The 21,140-nt window shown below is 44.3% G+C and overlaps 2 protein-coding genes across 5 annotated transcripts in view; one reads left to right on the top strand and one right to left on the bottom strand.

Moving 5' to 3' along the window:
* The window catches only part of CREG1 (cellular repressor of E1A stimulated genes 1), a 100,787-nt gene extending 81,227 nt beyond the window's left edge, over positions 1 to 19,560 (top strand). For both annotated transcript variants that reach the window (XM_068115828.2, XM_078775176.1), the window contains exons 3-5: positions 8,375 to 8,511; positions 9,093 to 9,212; positions 18,107 to 19,560. In XM_068115828.2, coding sequence (XP_067971929.2) covers positions 8,375 to 8,511; positions 9,093 to 9,212; positions 18,107 to 18,292 — 443 coding nt within the window. In that variant the 3' untranslated portion in view covers positions 18,293 to 19,560. The remainder of the gene's footprint in view (positions 1 to 8,374; positions 8,512 to 9,092; positions 9,213 to 18,106) is intronic.
* The window catches only part of ILK (integrin linked kinase), a 53,133-nt gene continuing 50,341 nt past the window's right edge, over positions 18,349 to 21,140 (bottom strand). For all 3 annotated transcript variants that reach the window (XM_068115806.2, XM_068115799.2, XM_068115815.2), the window contains exon 13: positions 18,349 to 19,064. In XM_068115806.2, the coding sequence (XP_067971907.1) occupies positions 18,915 to 19,064 (150 nt within the window). In that variant the 3' untranslated portion in view covers positions 18,349 to 18,914. The remainder of the gene's footprint in view (positions 19,065 to 21,140) is intronic.

Here is a 21,140-nt window from a genome sequence, read left to right as displayed (position 1 = left end):
TATATACTGCATATTTAAAAAAAAATTGGTGTGGTTTTTGGCGGGCTGGAACGGATTAATAGCATTTCAATGCATTTTAATGGGGAAATTTGATTTGAGAAACGAGCAAATTGAGTTACGAGCTCGGTCACAGAACGAATTAAACTCGTAAGTCAAGGTTCCACTGTATATATATATATATATATATATATATATATATATATATATATATATATATATATATATATATATATATATATATATATATATATATATATATACAGACTTGGCATTTAACATGGAATTTTTTTTTTTCTTGACTTGGGTTTACTTTCTGAACTCAGTATATCAATCTGGTGAGTTTCTTTTACCCTTCGGTGATGTCTTTGTTGAAAGAACCATGTCACTGATTGTCTTTCGCAGCAAGAAGTCAATAACAGGATTATATCACAGGTGGCGTGACAAAATGTAAGGACAGGTACATTTGACGATTGGCTTCACAATCGGGTATATAAGGGTTGTTGCGTTCTGTATTAGTGGAAAACAACTGCTGCACGTCTACAAAAGTTATTGCCGCTTCCTCTGGAGATGGTCCGTCAACTTGACAATGCTGTTTGTCATGGAGTGGTGGCTTTACGAAATTCTGGCATGAAACAGCGTGCTATTGCTCGGCAGTATGGCATCACTCAAGGTCAGGTGTCAAAGATCCTGAAACGAAATGCTCAGAGGGGTGTCCCTATTCCAATACCGAGGCCAGGACGTCCACGCAGAACCACAAGGAGAGATGATCGCCAGCTGCACCGGTTAGTCTGCAATGGCCGTACCAAGTCAGCTAATCGGCTTAGGGCTGAGTGGCAGTAACTGACAAATGTGCCTGTATCCAGAAGGCTAGTCAACCAACGACTGGTTCAAGCAGGCTATCGTGTCAGGCGTCCCCTGAGAAAGCCACGCCTTACCAGACAACACAGCCAGCTCCGATTGCAGTGGGCCAGAGAGCACCGTCAATGGCAGCCAGGACACTGGAATCACGTGACCTTCAGTGATGAGTCTTGATTTCTGGTCTATCGTCAAGATGGCCATGTCCGAGTGCGCATACAAGTGCATGAAGCCCACAACGAAGATTGTATAGTGCCAAGAGTCCAAGCTGGAGGTGGTGGGGTGACCGTTTGGGCTGCTTTTCATGCAGGGGGCAAAACTTACCTGGTTGTTCTGAATGGAAACCTGAACCAGTTCAAGTACAGGGTCATTCTGGAAGAAATATTGCTTCCATTTGCTCGTGCAGCCTTTCGAGGAAACTTTGTCTTCCAAGATGACAATGCACGGCCTCATCGTGCTCGCATTATCCAACACTTTCTTGCTGACCGTGGTGTAGAGCATATGGAGTGGCCTGCCATGTCCCCGGATATGAATCCGATAGAGAACTTGTGGGCAGAATTAACGCGTCAAATCGACAACTTGGACCAGCAGCCTACCTCTGTGCGTGATTTGCAGCAGACTATTGTCACTGCATGGCAAGCGATTCCTGTCCAAACCTTGGCAAATCTCGTGAACAGCATGCCTCAATGTGTATGTGCTCTCCTGAATGCTCGTGGGGGTTACACAAAGTACTGAACTGTAATTTTCCTGTCTGTAACCCCAGTCACAATTTAGCTTTTGTTTCTGTTGAAATTTTTTTTGGCTAATGTGCAAAATAAAGAGATACTTCTGGAAAACGTACAAAAGTTTAACACAGTACTGTCCGTGAATTGAGTTCGATATCAGTTTACATCACTTTCAAGGATCAATTTATTTGCTTCGAAATGTCAAATGTGGTTTTTGTTTCTTTTAAAGGTCACATTAACAAAATCTCGAATAATTTCAATATAATTCCAATGAACTTTTGGTTCTAAGTCATCTTGAAAAGTAAGTTCACCCCCACAAAAAAAATATTCCATATTAAATGCCAAGTATATATATATATATATATATATATATATATATATATATATATATATATATATATATATATATATATATACAGTCATGTGAAAAAGTAAGTACACCCCATGTAAAGTTTAGACTTTTTCAACATATTTCAACATACAGCTCTTTGATCTTCATTTCAACAATATTGATAGATAAAGGTGATATAATATAACAAATATCATGAAACATTTACATTTTGTAGTCCATTGTATAATTTAAATAAACATAAATGCAAATTTCGCATGTGGAAAAAGTAAGTACACTCCTACATTTATCACTACTTCAAATACCTAAAATTAGAATCAGGTGCACCAGCTCAGGTGCAAATGATTAGAACATCGTTGGAGAGGATCTTGGAGGAACCTGTCTTATTTAAATATCAGACATTTAGTTTGGTTTGCTGTTGAAGTGTGCAGCGTCACCATGCGGAGATCAAAAGAGCTCTCTGAGGCCTTCAGAAAGAAGGTTATAGATGCCTACGAGTCTGGGAAGGGATTTAAAAAGATCTCCAAACAATTTGAAATCAATCATTCGACTGTCCGGAAGATCATCTACAAGTGGAGAAGATTCCAAACAACTGCCAACTTGTTCAGGCCAGGCCGCCTCAGCAAGTTCAGCCCGAGAGCAGACCGCAAGATGCTGAAGGAAGTCTCTAAGAACCCCAGAATGTCATCACGGGACCTACAGGTAGCTCTTGCCACTGTTGATGTCAAAGTGCACGCGTCTACCATTAGAAAGAGGCTGCACAAATTTGATCTACATGGGAGGTGTGTGCCAGGAGGAAACCTTTGCTGTCCAGAAAGAACATCAGGGCAAGACTAAAGTTTGCCAATGAACACCGAGGCAAAGACCAGCACTTCTGGAACAATGTGCTCTGGACAGATGAGTCAAAGGTAGAGTTCCACACCAAAGGTAGTTCCACACTATTTGGCCACAGTACCAGAAGACATGTTTGGCGAAAACAAAAGACAGCATTTTACCACAAGAACGTGATACCAACTGTAAAGCATGGCGGTGGAAATATTATGGTTTGGGGCAGTTTTGCTGCTTCAGGGCCTGGGCAGCTCACCATCATATAATCCACTATGAATTCTTCATTGTACCAGAGGGTGCTTGAGGATAATGTGAGGCCATCTGTCGGAAAGCTGAAGCTCAACCGAAGGTAGACCTTGCAACATGACAATGACCCTAAACATACCAGTAAACCACCAAGGAATGGCTGAAAAGAAAGAAATTGAGGGTTCTGGAATGGCCAAGGCAAAGCCCGGACATAAATCCCATCGAGATGTTGTGGGGGGATTTGAAATGAGCTGTGCATGCAAGAAACCCCCAAATATCGCACAGCTGAAAGAATTCTGCATGGAGGAGTGGGCAAAAATTTCTCCCAGTCGATGTCAGAGACTGGTAGACAGTTATAAGAAACACCTACTTGAGGTTGTTTCTGCCAAAGGGGGCAATACCACCTATTGGAGCCAAGGGTGGACTTACTTTTTCCACATGCGAAATTTGCATTTATGTTTATTTAAATTATACAATGGACTACAAAATGTAAATGTTTCATGATATTTGTTTTATTATATCACCTTTATCTATCAATATTGTTGAAATGAAGATCAAAGAGCTGTATGTTGAAATACGTTGAAAAAGTCAAAACTTTACATGGGGTGTACTTACTTTTTCACATGACTGTATATATATATATACTATATATATATATATATATATATATATATATATATACATATATATATATATATACATATATATATATATATACATATATATATATACATATATATATATACATATATATATATACATATATATATATACATATATATATATACATATATATATATACATATATATATATACATATATATATATATATATATATATATATATATATTTATATATATTGTTACAGACGCGGTTTTTAGATGTTATATTGACCAAGCGGTGGTGTATTACCGCGTCCGAACAGTTACTCCCCGATTAGAACCCGATTCCACCTGACGTTGACCAGATCGCCCCACAGATATTCAATCGGGAAACCTCTAAAGCGACCGAAAGAGAAGGAAAAGAGAAAAAGACAGAGTACGGAGGAAGAACAGATTTATTATACACACACAAGCAAAAAGGAAGAGCGACCAAAATTATTTACAAGCAATGGATGGAAAAAGCAGTCACACAGTGCATCGTTAGCTTATTCTACTCAATTTACTTAATCCCAAGACAACGAGTAGGACAGGACGTTCACACTTACACAGGGGATATTGCAGGCAGGTAGGGCTGGAGGTGGATTGCTTGAGAGGGAGGCAAGGTCGGAGGCAGCAGCTCTCAATTCCTCGCGGTTTTTGGCGGGAAAACCCTCCGTCGCGTATCCGCTGCTGTAGACGTCACGCGCTGGTTCGGCACACCTGCTCCTCTTCTTGTGGTGGAGCCGTCTCCCTCCTTTCAGCGCGTCTCTCCAAAGCTGGTTTCCTTGCCGAGTACCTCTCCTCTTTGGCTTGGAGCGTTTCGCATCTCACCGCTCCTCTTGGTGCCGCCTCTTTGCTCATCTCCCAGGTCATCTCCCAAGTCATCTGGTAAAGCAGTCCCTTACAGTCGCTTTTATCACCTCGGGCGGAATCAAGCCGCCGGCTGCGAGGGCACGCCTACCGGGTCGCTCACCGCGGTGCTGATTGGCCATGCGACCCTCTGGCTCACTCCTCCCCTTGATGACGAGGTGGAGACACGCCTTTCTTCTCCGAGATTAGCACATGGGCAATGGCGGCTTGCGGGATTGAACACAACTCCCACCCTTTTGAAAGGAACTTTGGAGAGCGGAGATGTTTGGGGAAATTGCAAGGGCCTACTCTTATTTTGTTTGATACAATGCAAAGTCAATCTAGTGGGAAACACAGATTTAGCCTACATGGAATAAGGAAATACACTATTTAAAAAGATATATCGTGACCTGCGTGTAAGTTTCATGGAATTAACTAGGAGGACGGCTGCGACCATTATTTACATTACCAGGGTGTTACCATACTTTTGTAACGTTCACATTGTAACGTTTTCACATTCGTTACACTTCCTCCAAAATTGTTACACTTCTCAAAAACCGTTACACTTCTCAAATTCGTTACAATATATATATATATATATATATATATATATATATAAATAATGTTACGGAAACGGGGGACGGCTCTCCCGTTAGCAAGGGGGGGGGGGGTTAATCCCCTTGTCCTGTTAAGCTGGCCGTCTCCCCCGGTCCTGGTACTTGTAACGCTCCTTTGCGAGGTGGGATTGATCAGGGTTATTGGTCAAGGTGTTCTCCCGAATACCTTCACCAATCCCTCCTCAAAACAAGGAGACAAGTACCGCTTGAACCCCGGTTTTAGATGTTATCTGCCGAGCGGGTTAGCAGTCCGAAGTTCGAGCCATTTAACAAAGACTAACCCGATTAGAAACGTTGGCCGAAATCGCACCACAGGAACTCAATTGGGAAATCTCTAAAGTGATCGGATGAGAAAGAAGAAATCAAAGAATGGAGGAACAGATATTTATTAATTATGTACAATAACCCAAAGAAGAAAAGAAGAACGAAGTAATTTACAGGGAAGAGGAAGAAGCAGATACACAGGGCAATTCTTACTTATACAGGCTTAACTTATACCCAGACAACACAAAGGACAGACCATGGACTTACACGACAAAGGGAAATTGCAGGCAGGAATGGCTCAGGGAGCGAATGGTCCAGGCCGATGGTAAGGATGCGTCAGGGGGGAAGAAGGATCCAGGCAGCGGTAAGCGTTCAAGTTCACGCCTCTTGGTGCGAACAGGCTAGGAGCGAACAGCAGCCGGCAGCTCTGCGTCTTCACAACCGGCGACAATAGGGCCCCTAGAGGGTCTCGGTTTATTGCCGCAATATCAGCACCCCCTCACGTCTTTCTGTCTTCTCCGGTTCAGCTGGATCACGCATCTCTCTGAATAGGCTTGCGCGTGCGCTTATATTGCGCCTGGTGCGATCAAGCCGCCTGCCTTTTGGAAACGCCCACCGGTGAGCTCGCCTCGGCCTTGGTTGGTCGCGAGGACTCACCGGTCCCGCCCCTTGATGAGGCGCTGGCAGAGCCACGCCTTGTTCCTGGCGCTTGGCTGACTCCTCCCACCTTCTGCTCCGAGATGACCTCGTGTTCAATGGAGTTTGGGGCGATGATGATGCCAATAACAACCACCCAATGCAACGGTGGCGAACGCCGCCGTGCTGGTGCTTTGGAGGCTACGGCGATATTGTAGGGGATCTATCTTATTTGATTTTGGTGCAATGCAGAGTCAACTAATGGAAAACAGAGCCTTAAACTGGAACACATAATAATGATATAACTATTGAGGGATCCTATGGTTCTCTACGTGTGTGCGATGGACTAACTAAAAGGACGGCCTTTGATCTTTACATGAAACGGAGGTATTTACAAGAATCATTACATTTACAGAGGGTGGTATTTACAATAATTACACCAAGTGCAGGGTTTCCCAAATCCGTTACAATATACAGTGGAACCTTGACTTACGAGTGCCCCAACTTACGAGTTTTTCGAGATACGAGCCGTCGCTCGGGCGGTTTATTGCTTTGAGATGCGAGCCGAGATCTGAGTTACGAGCTTTCGCCACCCGGTCACGTGGTTATCTTGCCGTGCAAGTACAGTATCTCTGCCGTATATCGCTGCATTTTTGTTTTCGCATTTTGGTTATTTTGGAAAATTTCTTAGTTTTAACCATGGGGCCTAAGAAAGTGAGTGCCAAGTGCAGTGCTGAGAAGAAGAAGAGGATGATGAGCTTGGCTATAAAACACGCAATCGTCGAACAACATGAGCGAGGTGTGCGTGTTGTCGACTTGGTGAGGCGGATGTGAAGGCAGCTGAAGATTTTATTATAACTTTTGCCGAACTGATAGAAGCCGAACGATACATCCCCCAGCAAATCTTCAACTGTGACGAGACAGGGCTCTTCTGGAAAAAGATGCCGAGGAGGACGTATATAACGGCAGAGGAGAAGAGCATGCCAGGCCACAACTTGTTCAGAGTGCCGGCGATAGCTCGCCTTCTCTTTGTGGAAAACACGGTACTGAGAAGAAGAAGAGGATGATGTGCTTGGATATAAAACACGCAATCGTCGAAAAACATGAGCGAGGTGTGCGTGTTGTCGACTTGGTGAGGCGGATGTGAAGGCAGCTGAAGATTTTATTATAACTTTTGCCGAACTGATAGAAGCCGAACGATACATCCCCCAGCAAATCTTCAACTGTGACGAGACAGGGCTCTTCTGGAAAAAGATGCCGAGGAGGACGTATATAACGGCAGAGGGGAAGAGCATGCCAGGCCACAACTTGTTCAGAGTGCCGGCGATAGCTCGCCTTCTCTTTGTGGAAAACACGGTGAGATCCTTAACATCCAACAACAAATGGGACGCAAACGGGGCGCCCAGTTTAGCGGTACACACATTGATGAATCACCCTGCCTGTGATTCACCCATGACAGGTTATAGCTGGGTCGGGATTCAAACCCAGGCTGGACAGTTTAGACTTTAGAGTCAAGTGTGCGTACCTCCAGTCCAGGCCATCCTGCCAACTTGTATGCTGCATACAGGTGAAATATAAAGTGCGAGATATTTTTATATCTACTGTATATTTTTTTAAAAATTGGTGTGGTTTTTGGCGGGCTGGAACGGATTAATAGCATTTCAATGCATTTTAATGGGGAAATTTGATTTGAGAAACGAGCAATTTGAGTTACGAGCTCGGTCACAGAACGAATTAAACTCGTAAGTCAAGGTTCCACTGTATATATATATCTATATATATATATATATTCTTTTGCTGTACCCAAAATTCAATCAGTGTTTGACCCCCACGCTTGCTTTGTATTTTTCCTGTCGTAACAGTGTATATGTCTGTTTGTCTGTCCAGGCCATAACCTTTTTTTTTAACCATTTGAGCTTTTGTCATCAAATTTTCAACAAACCTTTATTATGAGAGTTTGGAGAAAATAAGTAAAAATTGGATCAAAATGTGAAAGGGAAAAGTCATAGTGACTATACATAGCCCGTATTAGTTCCACTCCAGCATGTCGAGCGCTAGCCCCCCATTTAAAAAAAATAATCCCTTCCATGTTTGTTTATTTACCATTGAGCTTCAGTGTGAATGTGCAATATCCAGGCCATAACCTTTTTACTAACTGCATGAGGTTTTGTCATCAAACTTTTATTATGAGAAAATGGAAAACACAAAGGAATAAAATGTACATTTAAAAGTGTTGTTTTTGTCAAGTTTAGCTTGAGTATAAAGCGGATGTGGATGGACTTTGCATTTACAGATGCTTTCGAATTAAACGTGCAGTCAGTGTACAAAGTCTGTTTAAAATGTAGTGTTCCTCTTTGTGGACAGATTCCAATGGGTCCTCGTCTAACCTCGTGACACCTCGATCATCCGTGTTCAGTATGAGCGATGGAACCGTTGACAACAGCTCTGGAGTTCCATACTTTTACGTTACTGCATTCGACCCGGCAATAAAGGACCTCCTGGTGGGTTGAAGAGATTTCTAACATATTCTCACTTTACATCATATCCGTACATCTACCTGATAACTAACCTCCACCTTTATTGGAATTGTCTTGTCTATAATGCTCGATACAGAGTATCAGTTCCGCTGAAGGGGTTTATTGCCTGGGGTTTACAATCCCGGACAGGTCGCAACTCTGATGCAAGTTACTTGACAGAGTGTGCAGGAATTTGGACTTTGTTCATGGTGTCGGTGGTAGATCACAGTCTTCCATGTGGGATCTTCAACGTCCACAAATTAATGTTGGCAAACGGGATGCTTTGTTTAACATTCATCTGAGGGATGGCACGTACATTGATGTATGACCCAGTCTGTAAAACATCAGGAAGACCATGTGTAGTTGGGTCGACATTAGATCCCAGGCTAGGCAGCTCATAGGTGAGTGCGCCAATACAACGAAGCTAACCTGTCGGCCCTATTGCAATTGTCATTGCAACTACTTAACGTCTTTAATTTCAGGTATCTGATATAAATCCTCCACCTTTTTGTTTATTATTTTCTGTGCCTTCAACTTTTTACATGTGTCCTTTCTCCAACTAACAGGTCGACCCAGTGGCTTCACTAAGCATCTCCCTTGCTGAGACGAATTACTGTCGCCAACACGGCTTTGACCCCCAGAGCCCACTTTGTGTTCGTGTGGAATTGGCAGGGATTATCGGAAAGGTAAGGGTGGCACAAGAAACATGATTTTAAATTCCGACTTCCTTCCTGGAAGTCCTAGCAGTGTCCATGTGTTTTATACCTCTCCCCCCCCCCCCCCCATTCCCGTGCCTCCTCCCCCCCCAAGCCCTCTCCCTCCCACAGATCTCCCGATGTCCCTGCTCTCAAGTGTTGTACTTATGTGCTTCCCTCTCTCTCCCCATCTTGTCTCCCGCTTCCTTTATCTTATGTTTTATGTGTGAGTTTGTCTTTTTGTAATTAAAGTTAGCTCTTGCACGAGCCTCGATCTTGTATACAACAACAAAAAAAAAAAAATCGAGCAAAAATATCATGCCTTTGGAAGTTGTACAAGCTGGGCAAGCACGGTGGTATCCTACAATGATTGGACTCATTTCGCTAGACATGAAACTGATAACATGCATAATCAGTCATGTGACATACTTCTAATCACACTTTAGGGGCATGGGAATAGTCTTCTGCATGTACTTTATCTTTCATATAGAAATGACGAGGCCTCGCCACCTCACAAAGTAGAAAATGCAGAGTTAATTGTGCTTGTGTGGTCTGTTTTTCTTTGGTTTAAAACAAAAATTGTTGTATTGAGAGCAGCGTGGGCAGAAAAATATAACTTAAGAGGTGAATGTATCAGTTTATTGTCCCCCGTCGCTCAGCGGAGCGAAAGGGGGACTATGGCTTTCCCCTCCGTCCGTGTGTCCGTCCGTCCGTGTGTGCGTGCGGGCGGGCGTAAGCGAAGGACCGCATTCGAATTTAGTGTGTGGGTGCAACCCACGTCAAAATCCAAGATGTCCCCCGCCATGTATGTCTGATGCCATGTATGTCTGAACCTTGTAACCTGCATATCTTGAAAAATAAGCGTAGTACCAACTTCTAATCTGGCGTGTGGGTGTATCTAGGCATAAGGAAGAACGCCATTGAAAATTGGGTCGCCACGTCAAAATCCAAGATGGCCGCCGCCATGTATGTCTGAACCTTGTGAGATGAATATCTTGAAAAATAAGCGAAGTACCAACTTCTAATTTGGTGTGTGGGTGTATCTCGGCATAAGGAAGAAAGCTATTGAAAATTGGATCGCCACGTAAAAATTCAAGATGGCCGCCACCATATATATGTCTGAACCTTGTGAGCGAAATATCTTGAAAAATAAGCGAAGTACCTTCTGGTGTGTGGGTGCATCTAGGAGTAAGGAAGAACGCTATTGAAAATTGGGTCGCCACGTCAAAATCCAAGATGGCCGCCTCCATGTTTGTCTGACCCTTGTGAGCGAAATATCATATCATAGCATGTTTTCTGCGTGTTCCACTTTGTCAACTCACATCACTTCCCCGACGGGGGACCTAGGCGTAACGCTTGTTACCGACTACAATTTCAAGTTTTGAAACAAGGTATTTAAACACAGGTTTGAAATATTGGAAAATGCATGACAACCAGAAACTACATATGATTTTAAAATGTTAACTATTTATCAACTCTTCATTGTTGTTATTGTTGTATAGTGGGGTGCAACAGCTGTGGAGAGGCATTCCCGGTAGTCGCTCTCTTCACTGTTGTTTCGTATGCAGTCTGTGGCATCATATCTGGAAGCACCGATGTGCCACTGATGCATGCCCCTGTTACCAGTAAGCTGGTACTCATTTTGCCGACCCCGGAAGGATGACGGGCTGAATCAACCCACTTGGTGTTATTTCAACAGCATGACAGAGGCTCAAACTCAAGACCCTAAGATCTCAAGCAATTTTTTTTTTTTTTTTTTTTTGTATACAAGATCGAGGCTCGTGAAAGAGCTAACATAAATCACACAAAAAGACAAACCGACACACAAAACACAAAAAACAAGGGGAGCGGCAGACAAGATGGGGAGAGAGGGGGAAGGACACAAAAGAGAGGGGGAAGAGGGGGAAGGACACAAACACAACATTTGAGAGCAGGGACATCGGGAGGACTTGGGGGGAGGTGGGAGAGGATTAAAACATATGAACACTGCAAGGACTCTGGGGTGAATTACCGGGGGTAGAAAAGATCAAGGTTTTCGATGGGGGAAGATAAGAGATGGTGGTGAACAGCTGTTTTAAAGACCTGGAGGGAGGAGTGGGATTGAAGGGAGTGGGGGAGTTTGTTCCAGAGGCGGGAGAAAAGGGGAATGAAAGAGTGAAGGTGAGCAGAGAGCCTAGACTTTGGCAGTTTAACCAGAAGAGGGTTGCAGGCAGATCTTGTGCGACCTGAAGGAATATTGGGGGGACAGAGCACAGAGAGAGCTGGGGGAGCAAGGCCGGAGAGGAGTCGGTAGAAGACAGAAAGACCACCAACCTGCCTGCGGTGAGTGAGTGAAAGGCCCTCGGCGTTGACTACATCGCAGGAGATTCCAATGATTCTGAAAGCTTTGGCCTCAACAGCGTGAAGCCGAGCAAGGTGTGAGGCAGGAGCACCAGCCCAGAGGGGGGAACAGTATTCCATTGAGCTGCGGATGAAAGCCTTGTATGTGGTGAGGAGCTCAGGTGTGCCAAGGAAGGACTTCGCACGACGGAGGATGCCCAGTCGGCGACTGGCTTTGGAGGCCAGCTTGGAAATGTGGTTTTCCCAAGATAGATCATGGCAGATAGTGAGACCCAAAAGCTTGAGCGACAGAACTTCTTGGAGAGGATTGTTGAGAAAGTAGATGGGAGGGTTGTCCAGTCGGTCCTTTCGGAAAGACATTGTAAGAGTGTGAGATTTGTCAGGATTGAAAGACATGTTCCACTTGTTTGACCAGTCTGTGATTTTGTCCAGGTCTGCAGAGAGTGAGGAGGCTGCAGACTGCCGATCTGAGGGATGAGGAATGGAGCGACAGAGAGTAGAGTCGTCAGCAAAGAGATAGAGAGGATTTTCAAGAGAGTCAGAGAGATCATTGATGAAGACCAGAAAAAGCACAGGGCCCAGAACACTACCTTGGGGAACTCCAGCCTGAACAGGAAGAGGAGATGAGAGAAACCCATTCAGGGCCACACGTTGACTACGACCAGAGAGGAAGTCCGCCAGCCATGCGTGGAGATTTCCATGGATACCAAAGGAGGAGAGTTTGGAGAGCAGAGCAGGGTGCCAGACCGTATCGAAGGCACGTGAAATGTCAAGGGAGACAGCTCTAATTTCCTGTTTGGCGTTGAGGACCTCCATCCATCGTTGAGAAAGCAGAAGCAGCATGTCCAGAGTAGAGTGACCAGGTCTGAAACCAAATTGATGATCAGAGATCAAGCCATTGGAGAAGAGGAAAGATTTAATATCTGAAGCAATGATGGATTCCATGACTTTGCTGATAATTGGGAGAAGGCTGATTGGTCTGTAGTTGCTGGGATCTGTTTTTGCACCTTTTTTGTGCAAAGCGGTGATGTTGGCTGATTTCCAAGGAGATGGCAGATGACCTTGAGCAAAAGAGAGGGTGAAGAGAACAGAAAGAGGGAGTGAAAGAGCAGAAGAACATGATTTTAGGACCCGTGGGCTGATGCCGTCAGGACCAGTTGCAGAATCAGAGTCGAGGGTTGACAGAAACTTTTCCACCTTGTCAGGAGGAAAGGACACAGAGTCCAGGAGCAGCTGGGTACGACTGGGTACGGTGGGTACAGAGAGGGATGGGTTTGGGACACAAGATTTAGAGGCAAACACAGAGTTGAGGCATTCAGCTTTTTCACGTGCGGAGTCAGCCGTTAAGCTGTTTGAGGTGAGGGAGGGGATGGAGGGGGAACAAACACCAGAAACAGATTTGACCAGACGCAATCATCAGGAAGACGCTTTTCTTTTTCTAAAGACATCAAACCTGTTCAACTGCTTAAGGTAGCAAAGCTTCTTGACGTCATCAATGTGACGAGACATTATAGACGGAGGTATATCTGAGTACGTCAGTATTATGGTCTCATCATTATTCTCAAGTGGAAGAGGGCATCTTGCGTCTTAATATATGCATGATCTTTCTGACCTGTGAGGCAAACTTGTCTCCTTCTTGGTCATTTATTGTGAGACCAATGATTCCATTTTGCCCATTTTATTGATCCATTCTGTAGCCTGATCACCTGGAACTTGGTTCAAACATCTGTTATTTCTCTTCGCTACAAAGAGACACGACTACCTTGCGTAATTTGTGTGGTCATGGGTCGTCAGCCATCCATGGAAATATAGCAGCAAATGATTCTAGGTGCAGATGCCATTCCTCAACTTGCTGAGCCCTTTTGAAGTCCATGTGTGTTAACGATAGCATGAAGTTTGGGTTTTCAGTGTTATTCATGAACGTCCTTCATGCATCCACTGAATGTCTCATTACCCAACATTTGCGGCAGCTTGCTTACAGCAGTAGAGAGTACTTCTTGTTTTAATAGTTATCTTATTGAAAGTGCTGCATCACACATTGCACGAGCTTCTCAAGGTTGATGTCATCATATTCACAATCGTGTTCAGCCAACAAGAGTATTGGCTATTTGATATGCCACAGTACTCCATATGTCAGCAGGTGTGCAGACACTTCATGATAGTAGGCCTTTCCTTCCAGCATGGTCTCTGTCGCCTTGGGTATGCGGGTGTCATCTGATACCTCAGGGAGATGGATGCCCCTGCCTTGCATAACCCGAGGTCACCTGTGGGAAAGGTGTAGTACCTGTCAGTCCCCATTACTAGGGTAACAATCCGCAGCCATGCGGTTTAAATGCCAGATGGCTCTGCACATCTGGTGGATGAGAGTCGTCGACTCCACCGGAATTCATTCGAAGAGGGTGAACTTCCCAACCGCCAGCAGAGAGACGGAGAGGAGTTGGCGATCCCCCGTCTATACCACACACTTACCCGTGTGTACCGGCCATAGAAAGGCAATGCCATCATTTCCCGAGGAGACTCAGCATCATCAGCATACACATCTGATTCTCCCCACTAGTCATCAAGTCCTGCATTCTCCAGATGTTAGCCAATGACTTTCAGATAGTTGAAACATCCACGGAGACCTCTCATAAGAAAGATCACATTTTTAAACTCTGGCTTGCCCCATACATGTTCCATGCCTATGCTGTACACTGTAGAGCATCTTGTGTTATAGCTTGTGACCTCTCAATACTACAGCCTTTACTCTCTTGCACTGGAGGCCCTCTCCGCATACTATTATCGGTGTGCAGTGGAATGTATTCTTTCCATCGAGAGTGGACTCAAAGACATCAATATTGTCACAGGAGCGATGGATCATCCTTCCTTTGACAATGTTATCAGGCATGTAACAGTAGCCATTCTTTGCAAACTTTGTTAATGCGGGTGTAAAAGATCATGGTTTCCAAAGGGAAGAATGAGATTTAATAGAATGTGGATGTTGGTTTCATATGTGGGGAAAAAGAGGAAATGAGTGGAGGTGAGCAGTGATCCCGGATTTATTAAGATCATGAAACAGGCTGGACCCAACTTGGCGTGGCCAGGCAGGCGCGACACAGCTCGGTTTGGCCAGGCAGGCGCGACGCAGCTCGGCTTGGCCACGCAGGCGCGACGCAGCTCGGCTTGGCCAGGGAGGCGCAACGCAGCTCGGCTTGGCCAGGGAGGCGCAACGCAACTCGCTGTGGCCAGGGAAGGACGATGCAAGTCAGCGTGGCCAGGGAAGGACGATGCAAGTCAGCGTGGCCAGCGAGGGGCGATGCAGCTTCGTGTGGCCAGGGAGGGGTGTGTTCTTGTCCACCTCATGTGTCCTCACATTATTTCTCCAAGTCTTCCACTACGTATCCAAAGAAGACCAAAAGTCTAACAGCGGCATAGCCAGGCTTGTTTGATACTTTAGTTGAAGAGGATAGTATGACCTGGGTGGGAATACCAGTTAGCAAATAATGTAACGATTAAATTATTTTGAAGTACTCTAAGTCTCTGAGCTGTCTGTCACCATGGAAGTGAAAAGGTTGCATTGAGACACCACATGGTTTATTACCTTCGCAAAAGCGGAAGGTTATGTTTTGATCGCTGTGTATTTATTTGTATGTCTGTGTGTGTGTGTGTGTGTATGTTATTCGCATAACTCAAAAAGTATTCAACCGAATTGCATGAAATTTGGTGGGATGATTGGTTATTATACGGGACACATTTGATTAGATTTTGGGAGCAATCGGGTCAAAGGTCAAGGTCAAGGTCACGAAAAGGTCAAAATCGTATTTTTACCAAGTACAGAACAGTAGCTGCGGCGAAGGTATGCGCTCTACCGAGTGCCCGTTCTAGTTCTATATGTTTCGAGTCAACAATGAACCAACCATACATCGCTCCAATCCAGTAACTTTGCAGTCACGGCAAAGGGATGGCAGTGTTATAATTATATTTACTAAGTTATTATTATTATTATTATTATTATTATTATTATTACGAAGATGATGTCACTGTATTAAGAAACTTGGGCTAATTTGTCCGAAGCCACCTCAAGGTGAGGTATGAAGGCATGAAGCCTAAGGCCTGCTATATGCACTGTGTCGTTGCAAGACCCGTAACGCCGATGCTTTCAATGTTTGATGATAATTTTAACAATCGATTTGTTTGTGTTTCACACTGAATGAAAAACATAAAGGTAGGGCATGGCAATTGTGATATATGACAGGTTCGACCATATGTTTGGCTTGAACGGCATATAAATCAAAATGGCGGTGTGTGGAGTCAGCTGTCATGCGCTGTAATGACATCACAGACATAATCACAACACATCACCCCTGTCATGTGACCAGATCCTCATCTCTGATCTGTGTACGTTTGTGAGGGACATACATACATACGGACAGACAAACACTGTTCTGGACGGCCCGACAGGCTACGCCGTAAAAAGAAAATATCCCAACTTTCTTGTCAAAATTGAAAAGTATCCAACCATTTTAATTTCATTTGCATTCACCAAAGTTATGTGGGAGATATGTTGAAGGCAGCAGGAAGTTGGGGTGTGAAGAGAATGACAGAGATCTGTAATCTGGTGGTGAAAGAAGGCCGCATTCCAGTGGATTGGGAACTGAGTACCCTCGTCCCTCTATACAAGGGGAAAGGTGACCCTCTGGAGTGTGGCTCGTACCGAGCGATAAAGTTATTGGAGCATGGAATGAAGGTATTGGAAAGGGTGTTGGAGAGGAGGATAAGGAAGAAAGTGAAGATCGACGAAATGCAGTTTGGATTTATGCCAGGAAGAGGAACGACAGATGCGCTTTTCATTGTGAGGCAGTTGCAGGAGAAGTACATGGAGAAGAGGAAGAAGTTGTTTCTTTGGTTTGTTGATCTGGAGAAAGCATTCGATCGGGTTCCACGCAAAGTATTGACATGGGCATTGAGGAAGTTAGGAGTGGAGGAATGGTTGATCAGAGTAGTGATGGCAATGTACAAAAGAGCGCGCACAGCTGTAAGGACGAAGGACGGGAACAGTGGTGAGTTTGAGGTGAAGGTGGGAGTGCATCAGGGGTCGGTACTAAGTCCACTACTATTTGTAGCTGTGATGGAGGTGCTGGCTCAGAACGTAAAGGAGGGTTTACCGTGGGAGTTGTTGTATGCAGATGATCTGGTGTTGATTGCGGAAAGTATGGATGGACTGAAGGAAAAGATGAACACGTGGAAGGAATGTATGGAGACAAAAGGTCTGAAGGTGAATATCGGAAAGACGAAGGTGATGGCAAGTGGTAAAGCATGTGGTGAGGTGGAAAGAACTGGGAAGTGGCCCTGTGCTGTGTGTAGGAAGGGTGTCGGAGTGAACTCCATTCAGTGTACAATGTGCGCTGAGTGGGTTCATCAAAAATGTAGTGGTCTGAGAGGGTCATTAACCAGTGTGGCAGCTACATTCAAATGTAAGGTGTGCACAGAGGGAGCTGCAGATGGAGGAAATGTTGAGTTGGATCTTGGAGACGGCGTGAAGCTGGAAGGTGTGAAAACATTTTGCTACCTCGGAGACATGCTGAATGGAGAAGGTGGATCAGACTCGGCAACGGTTGCTCGAGTGAGATGTGCATGGAAGAAGTTTCGGGAATTGAGTGGCGTGCTGATGATGAGGGGAGTGTCGTTGAAGCTGAAGGGAAAGGTGTATGCTGCATGTGTGAGAAGTGTTATGATTTATGGGAGCGAGACATGGGTAATGAACGTAGAGCAGCAACGAAGGTTGGAAAGGGTGGAAATGCGAATGGTTCGACGGATGTGCGGAGTATCGTTGAGAGAGAGGAAGACAAATGATGAATTGCGAAAGATGATGGGAATCGAGCCTGTGATTGATGCTGTGAAGAGGAACAGGTTGAGATGGTTTGGTCATGTGTTGAGGAAGGATGAAAGTGACTGGTTGAGAAGAGTGATGGAAATGAATGTAGAAGGAAGTAGAAGACGGGGAAGACCGAGAAAGACTTGGTTAAAGATGGTGGAAGAAGAAATGCGGGCAAGGGGGTTAACAAGGAGAGATGTAGAAAATAGGGCAAAATGGAGAAGATTGTCATGGGGACCGCAAGGCTAACCCCTGCTCTAGCAGGGAAAATGGCCTTTAAAATGCATGTTGTTGTTGTTGTTGTTGCATTCACCAAAGTTCCTATTGATGCAACAACACCTGTTTACGCATTACTGTCAAATTATCTCCGTCCAATTATTTCCTGTACTGTTTGTTCATCTGTATTTGATTTTCTGCTTTGAACGTCACCGATTCTCGCACCTGCTGCTACACCTTGAGAACACATCCTAGTATGTCAGCTCGTTTCCCTTTAACCCTGCTGCCGATCTTCCTTTCTCAATCTTTTCACTATAGATTATTTCATTACCTTTCTTTAAATGTTTTAATTAATCTTAAAATGCATGGCATTTAAGATTTTTTCAAACAACTAATGCAAGTCCTAAGAATAATCAAAGGTACTAACTTGAAGCACCAAATCCTGTGTGAACTGCCCGTGGCTCTTATTTTGCAGGTTTTTGGATCGGAGGAGGAGATAGCCAAAAAGGCCCTTTTCTCCAGACACCCAGAAATGAAGACTTGGCCATCGAGCCATGGTTACTTTGTTGCAAAGATGAACATCTCCTCGATCTCACTCCTCGATCACTTTGGAGGGGCAGTTCATGTAGATGTGCAGGATTATTTCCACTCCAGTTCTTAAGTTTCCTTTTCCTATTCCTTTGCATTGGCACTCTATCCACAACATACACGAGCAACTTGCTACTCAGGTTACATTTATTGCAAAATAGACTAGTTTCAATTTCTTGTAACAATTGTTTCATTACATATCCAGCACAATTCAAGCCCACTCTGCTGTAAGCTGCCTGTTTGCGTGATTAGGAAGCTGGCTTTTCAATACTCATCACTGTCAAAAGCTAACATAAGTTTTCCATTTCATAATTGTAATAAAGGTATTGAGCAAATTGAAGAATCTGAGCAGAAATTAACTTCAATTCCAAATTGACCGCTCATCTGATAGCTGTGCTGCAAAAGTCCGGCCTCTGGCTATGTGCCTTTTTTTTTTTCTTTTTTTTTTTCCTGAAAGCGATTTACAAATCGAGAGGTATTTTTTGAATAAAGCAGGTTGTACGTTGCGAATATATATATTACATGTAAAGGCAATGGGTGCAGGGTTTTGCATTATGCAATACTCGTTAATAAAACGAACGGTATTATGCCCAAATAAGACCAAAAGATAAAGGACATTGCCGCTCTAAAATGGCAGAGAGAAAAAAAAAAAAACGTGGAAATAAAAGATAGATGCACATCGCAGCTGGGTCACATCATTTGTCTTGCATTTTCTCAAGGATTGGCAGGATCATGTCGAACTTGGGCCGACGTACAGCGTCCTCATTCATGCAAATCCTCATGAGCTTCGTCACATGAGGAGATGAGCCGGGAGGAATGGTGGGCCGCAGACCTTCCAATGCAACCTGGGGAAGAGTAAAAAGCACAGAATGGAAACAGAAAAATAAATCAAAATGGAGAGAATACAAGACACTTTATACCAGCCAAATTGCACCGTACTGCAGGAAGTGGAGCACAAAGATGAAAGAAATTTGTATAGAAGTTTGGAAAAATCCATGTAAATGATTGATTAAACTATTCACCTTGCACATCAAAACATTTTTTTTTTTTTTTTTTTTTGTATACTGAATCGAGGCTCGTGAAAGAGCTAACATTTATTTCACAAACAAATCAACCAGACAAACAAAATATACAAAAAGAGGGAGCGGAAGACAAGATGGGGAGAGAAGGGGAAGCACACAACCACAACATTTGAGAGCAGGGAGAAGTGTGGGAGGGAGAGGGCTTGGGGGCAGGAGTTCCAAAACAAGTACTTGTGAATTTTATTTTTTTAAATTAAAAATATTCCCAACCTATTGATGTACGTTTTCTGCTCTGGAATAAAAAAAAATTTTTTGGTCATCATCATGTTGTGCCTTCTTCAGTATTACAGATGGCTACCATGACGAGCCAGTGTTACTGACTCTAGGTTATTGCAGGAAGGTGTGGCCTCCGTTTTTACAGCCACTTCTCCAATCGAGCTCCCTTTGTTGGGAGCTCCAATCGAGCTCCCTTCGCGCGGTCCTCAGAATCACCCCAACAACTCCAGGATCTACATGTTCTTCCAGAAACCCCTCTTCGTTAAACTTCCAAAATCCAAGCTGACTGCACACCTCAACTCTTGTTCTTCACTTCCCCCATATGTAGAACCAACCACCTTTGATAGGCTGTGTTATCCCACGCTTCTCTTCAAGGTTTCAAAAGTATGTGCTACACCGCCATCTGCCCAACGGAAAGGTTTATCATACAATTGGGTGAGTTTGATGTGCTCTATAATAGATGCTTTGCGAGATGGGCTTTATAATTTTTGGGGTTATATATTAGGCTGCTGTAGCCTGGTGTTGGCTTAGCGGTTAGGGTGCCGGCTTGGGATCCTAGGATCCTGGGTTCGAATCCCGGTCGATCACTGAATTAACGCCAGGAGGGTTGACTCAGCCTGTCATCCTTCCGAGGTCGGCAAATTGAGTACCAGCTTGCTGGGATGAATGATCCTGGTGTGTACCCCGGTTTAGAATAGGTCCACCGTATCCCTGCGCATCGTAAGAGGCGACTAAGGGTTGGCGTCAGGAAGGGCATCCGGCCATAAAAACATTGCCTCAAACAGGGAACCATGATTACCATGGGGCCCGCAAGGCTAACCCCCGCTCTAGCGGGTAAATGGCCTTAAAATGATCATTCATTCATTCATATTCATATATATTTGGCTGCTGTGATGGGCTAGGTCGAAAATCCTGATTATGACAGCGTAGCTAAGCTAAAAATCAATTACATTGTCACGTTTTGACCCCTCACCGCACAACTGCGTATAACCACAGTCGAGTGTGGAGCATGGATAGCCGAATTTTAACGGAGTATTCTGAGCAGTGCGAATACTCCGCGTGAACTGGTCAAATGTGGTCTTACAATGCCGGTTAACCTTAATGTTATTTACAATGTGGTACCGCCAGGGATGATCGATAATCTAAAACGGTTTTAGCTCAGTGCAACGAGATGCTGAATGATGAATAGTTTATGAATAGCTCTTAAAAATATAAATAGTTTATTGAACCACAAGACAACAAACAGAAAAACTCGCATGATAGATGGATGCAATACATAGTAAATTCGGCCCTTAGTGTAACCAAAATGAAACTAAGGTGCCACATGCACAGCTGTCATCCACACACGAACCAGACCAGAATTTGTACTTGAGGCCCCACATGGCGGCAGCAGCGGCACGACAAAGCCACTGTTGTGCAGCCCGAGTTCCTCCTTCAGGACTTCTGTGTGCGTGCAGGAGGCTTGGGAGAACTGGAAGGTGAGGGTGTCCTGTGCAGAAGAGTGAGGGTTCTACCACATCTTCAGCAGGTGAGCAAAAGAGGGCAGAGAGCAAAGGGAAGAGCGAGAGTCCAATTCCCAAAGCACCTATTTTTTTTATAGCACCCTCCCACAGCACCATCTCT

The sequence above is a fragment of the Myxine glutinosa genome, chromosome 1 (genome assembly GCF_964187855.1).
Source record: "Myxine glutinosa chromosome 1, kmMyxGlut1.1, whole genome shotgun sequence".
In the NCBI taxonomy this organism is placed as follows: Eukaryota; Metazoa; Chordata; class Myxini; order Myxiniformes; family Myxinidae; genus Myxine; species Myxine glutinosa.
This window is presented reverse-complemented; position numbering and strand designations above follow the sequence as displayed.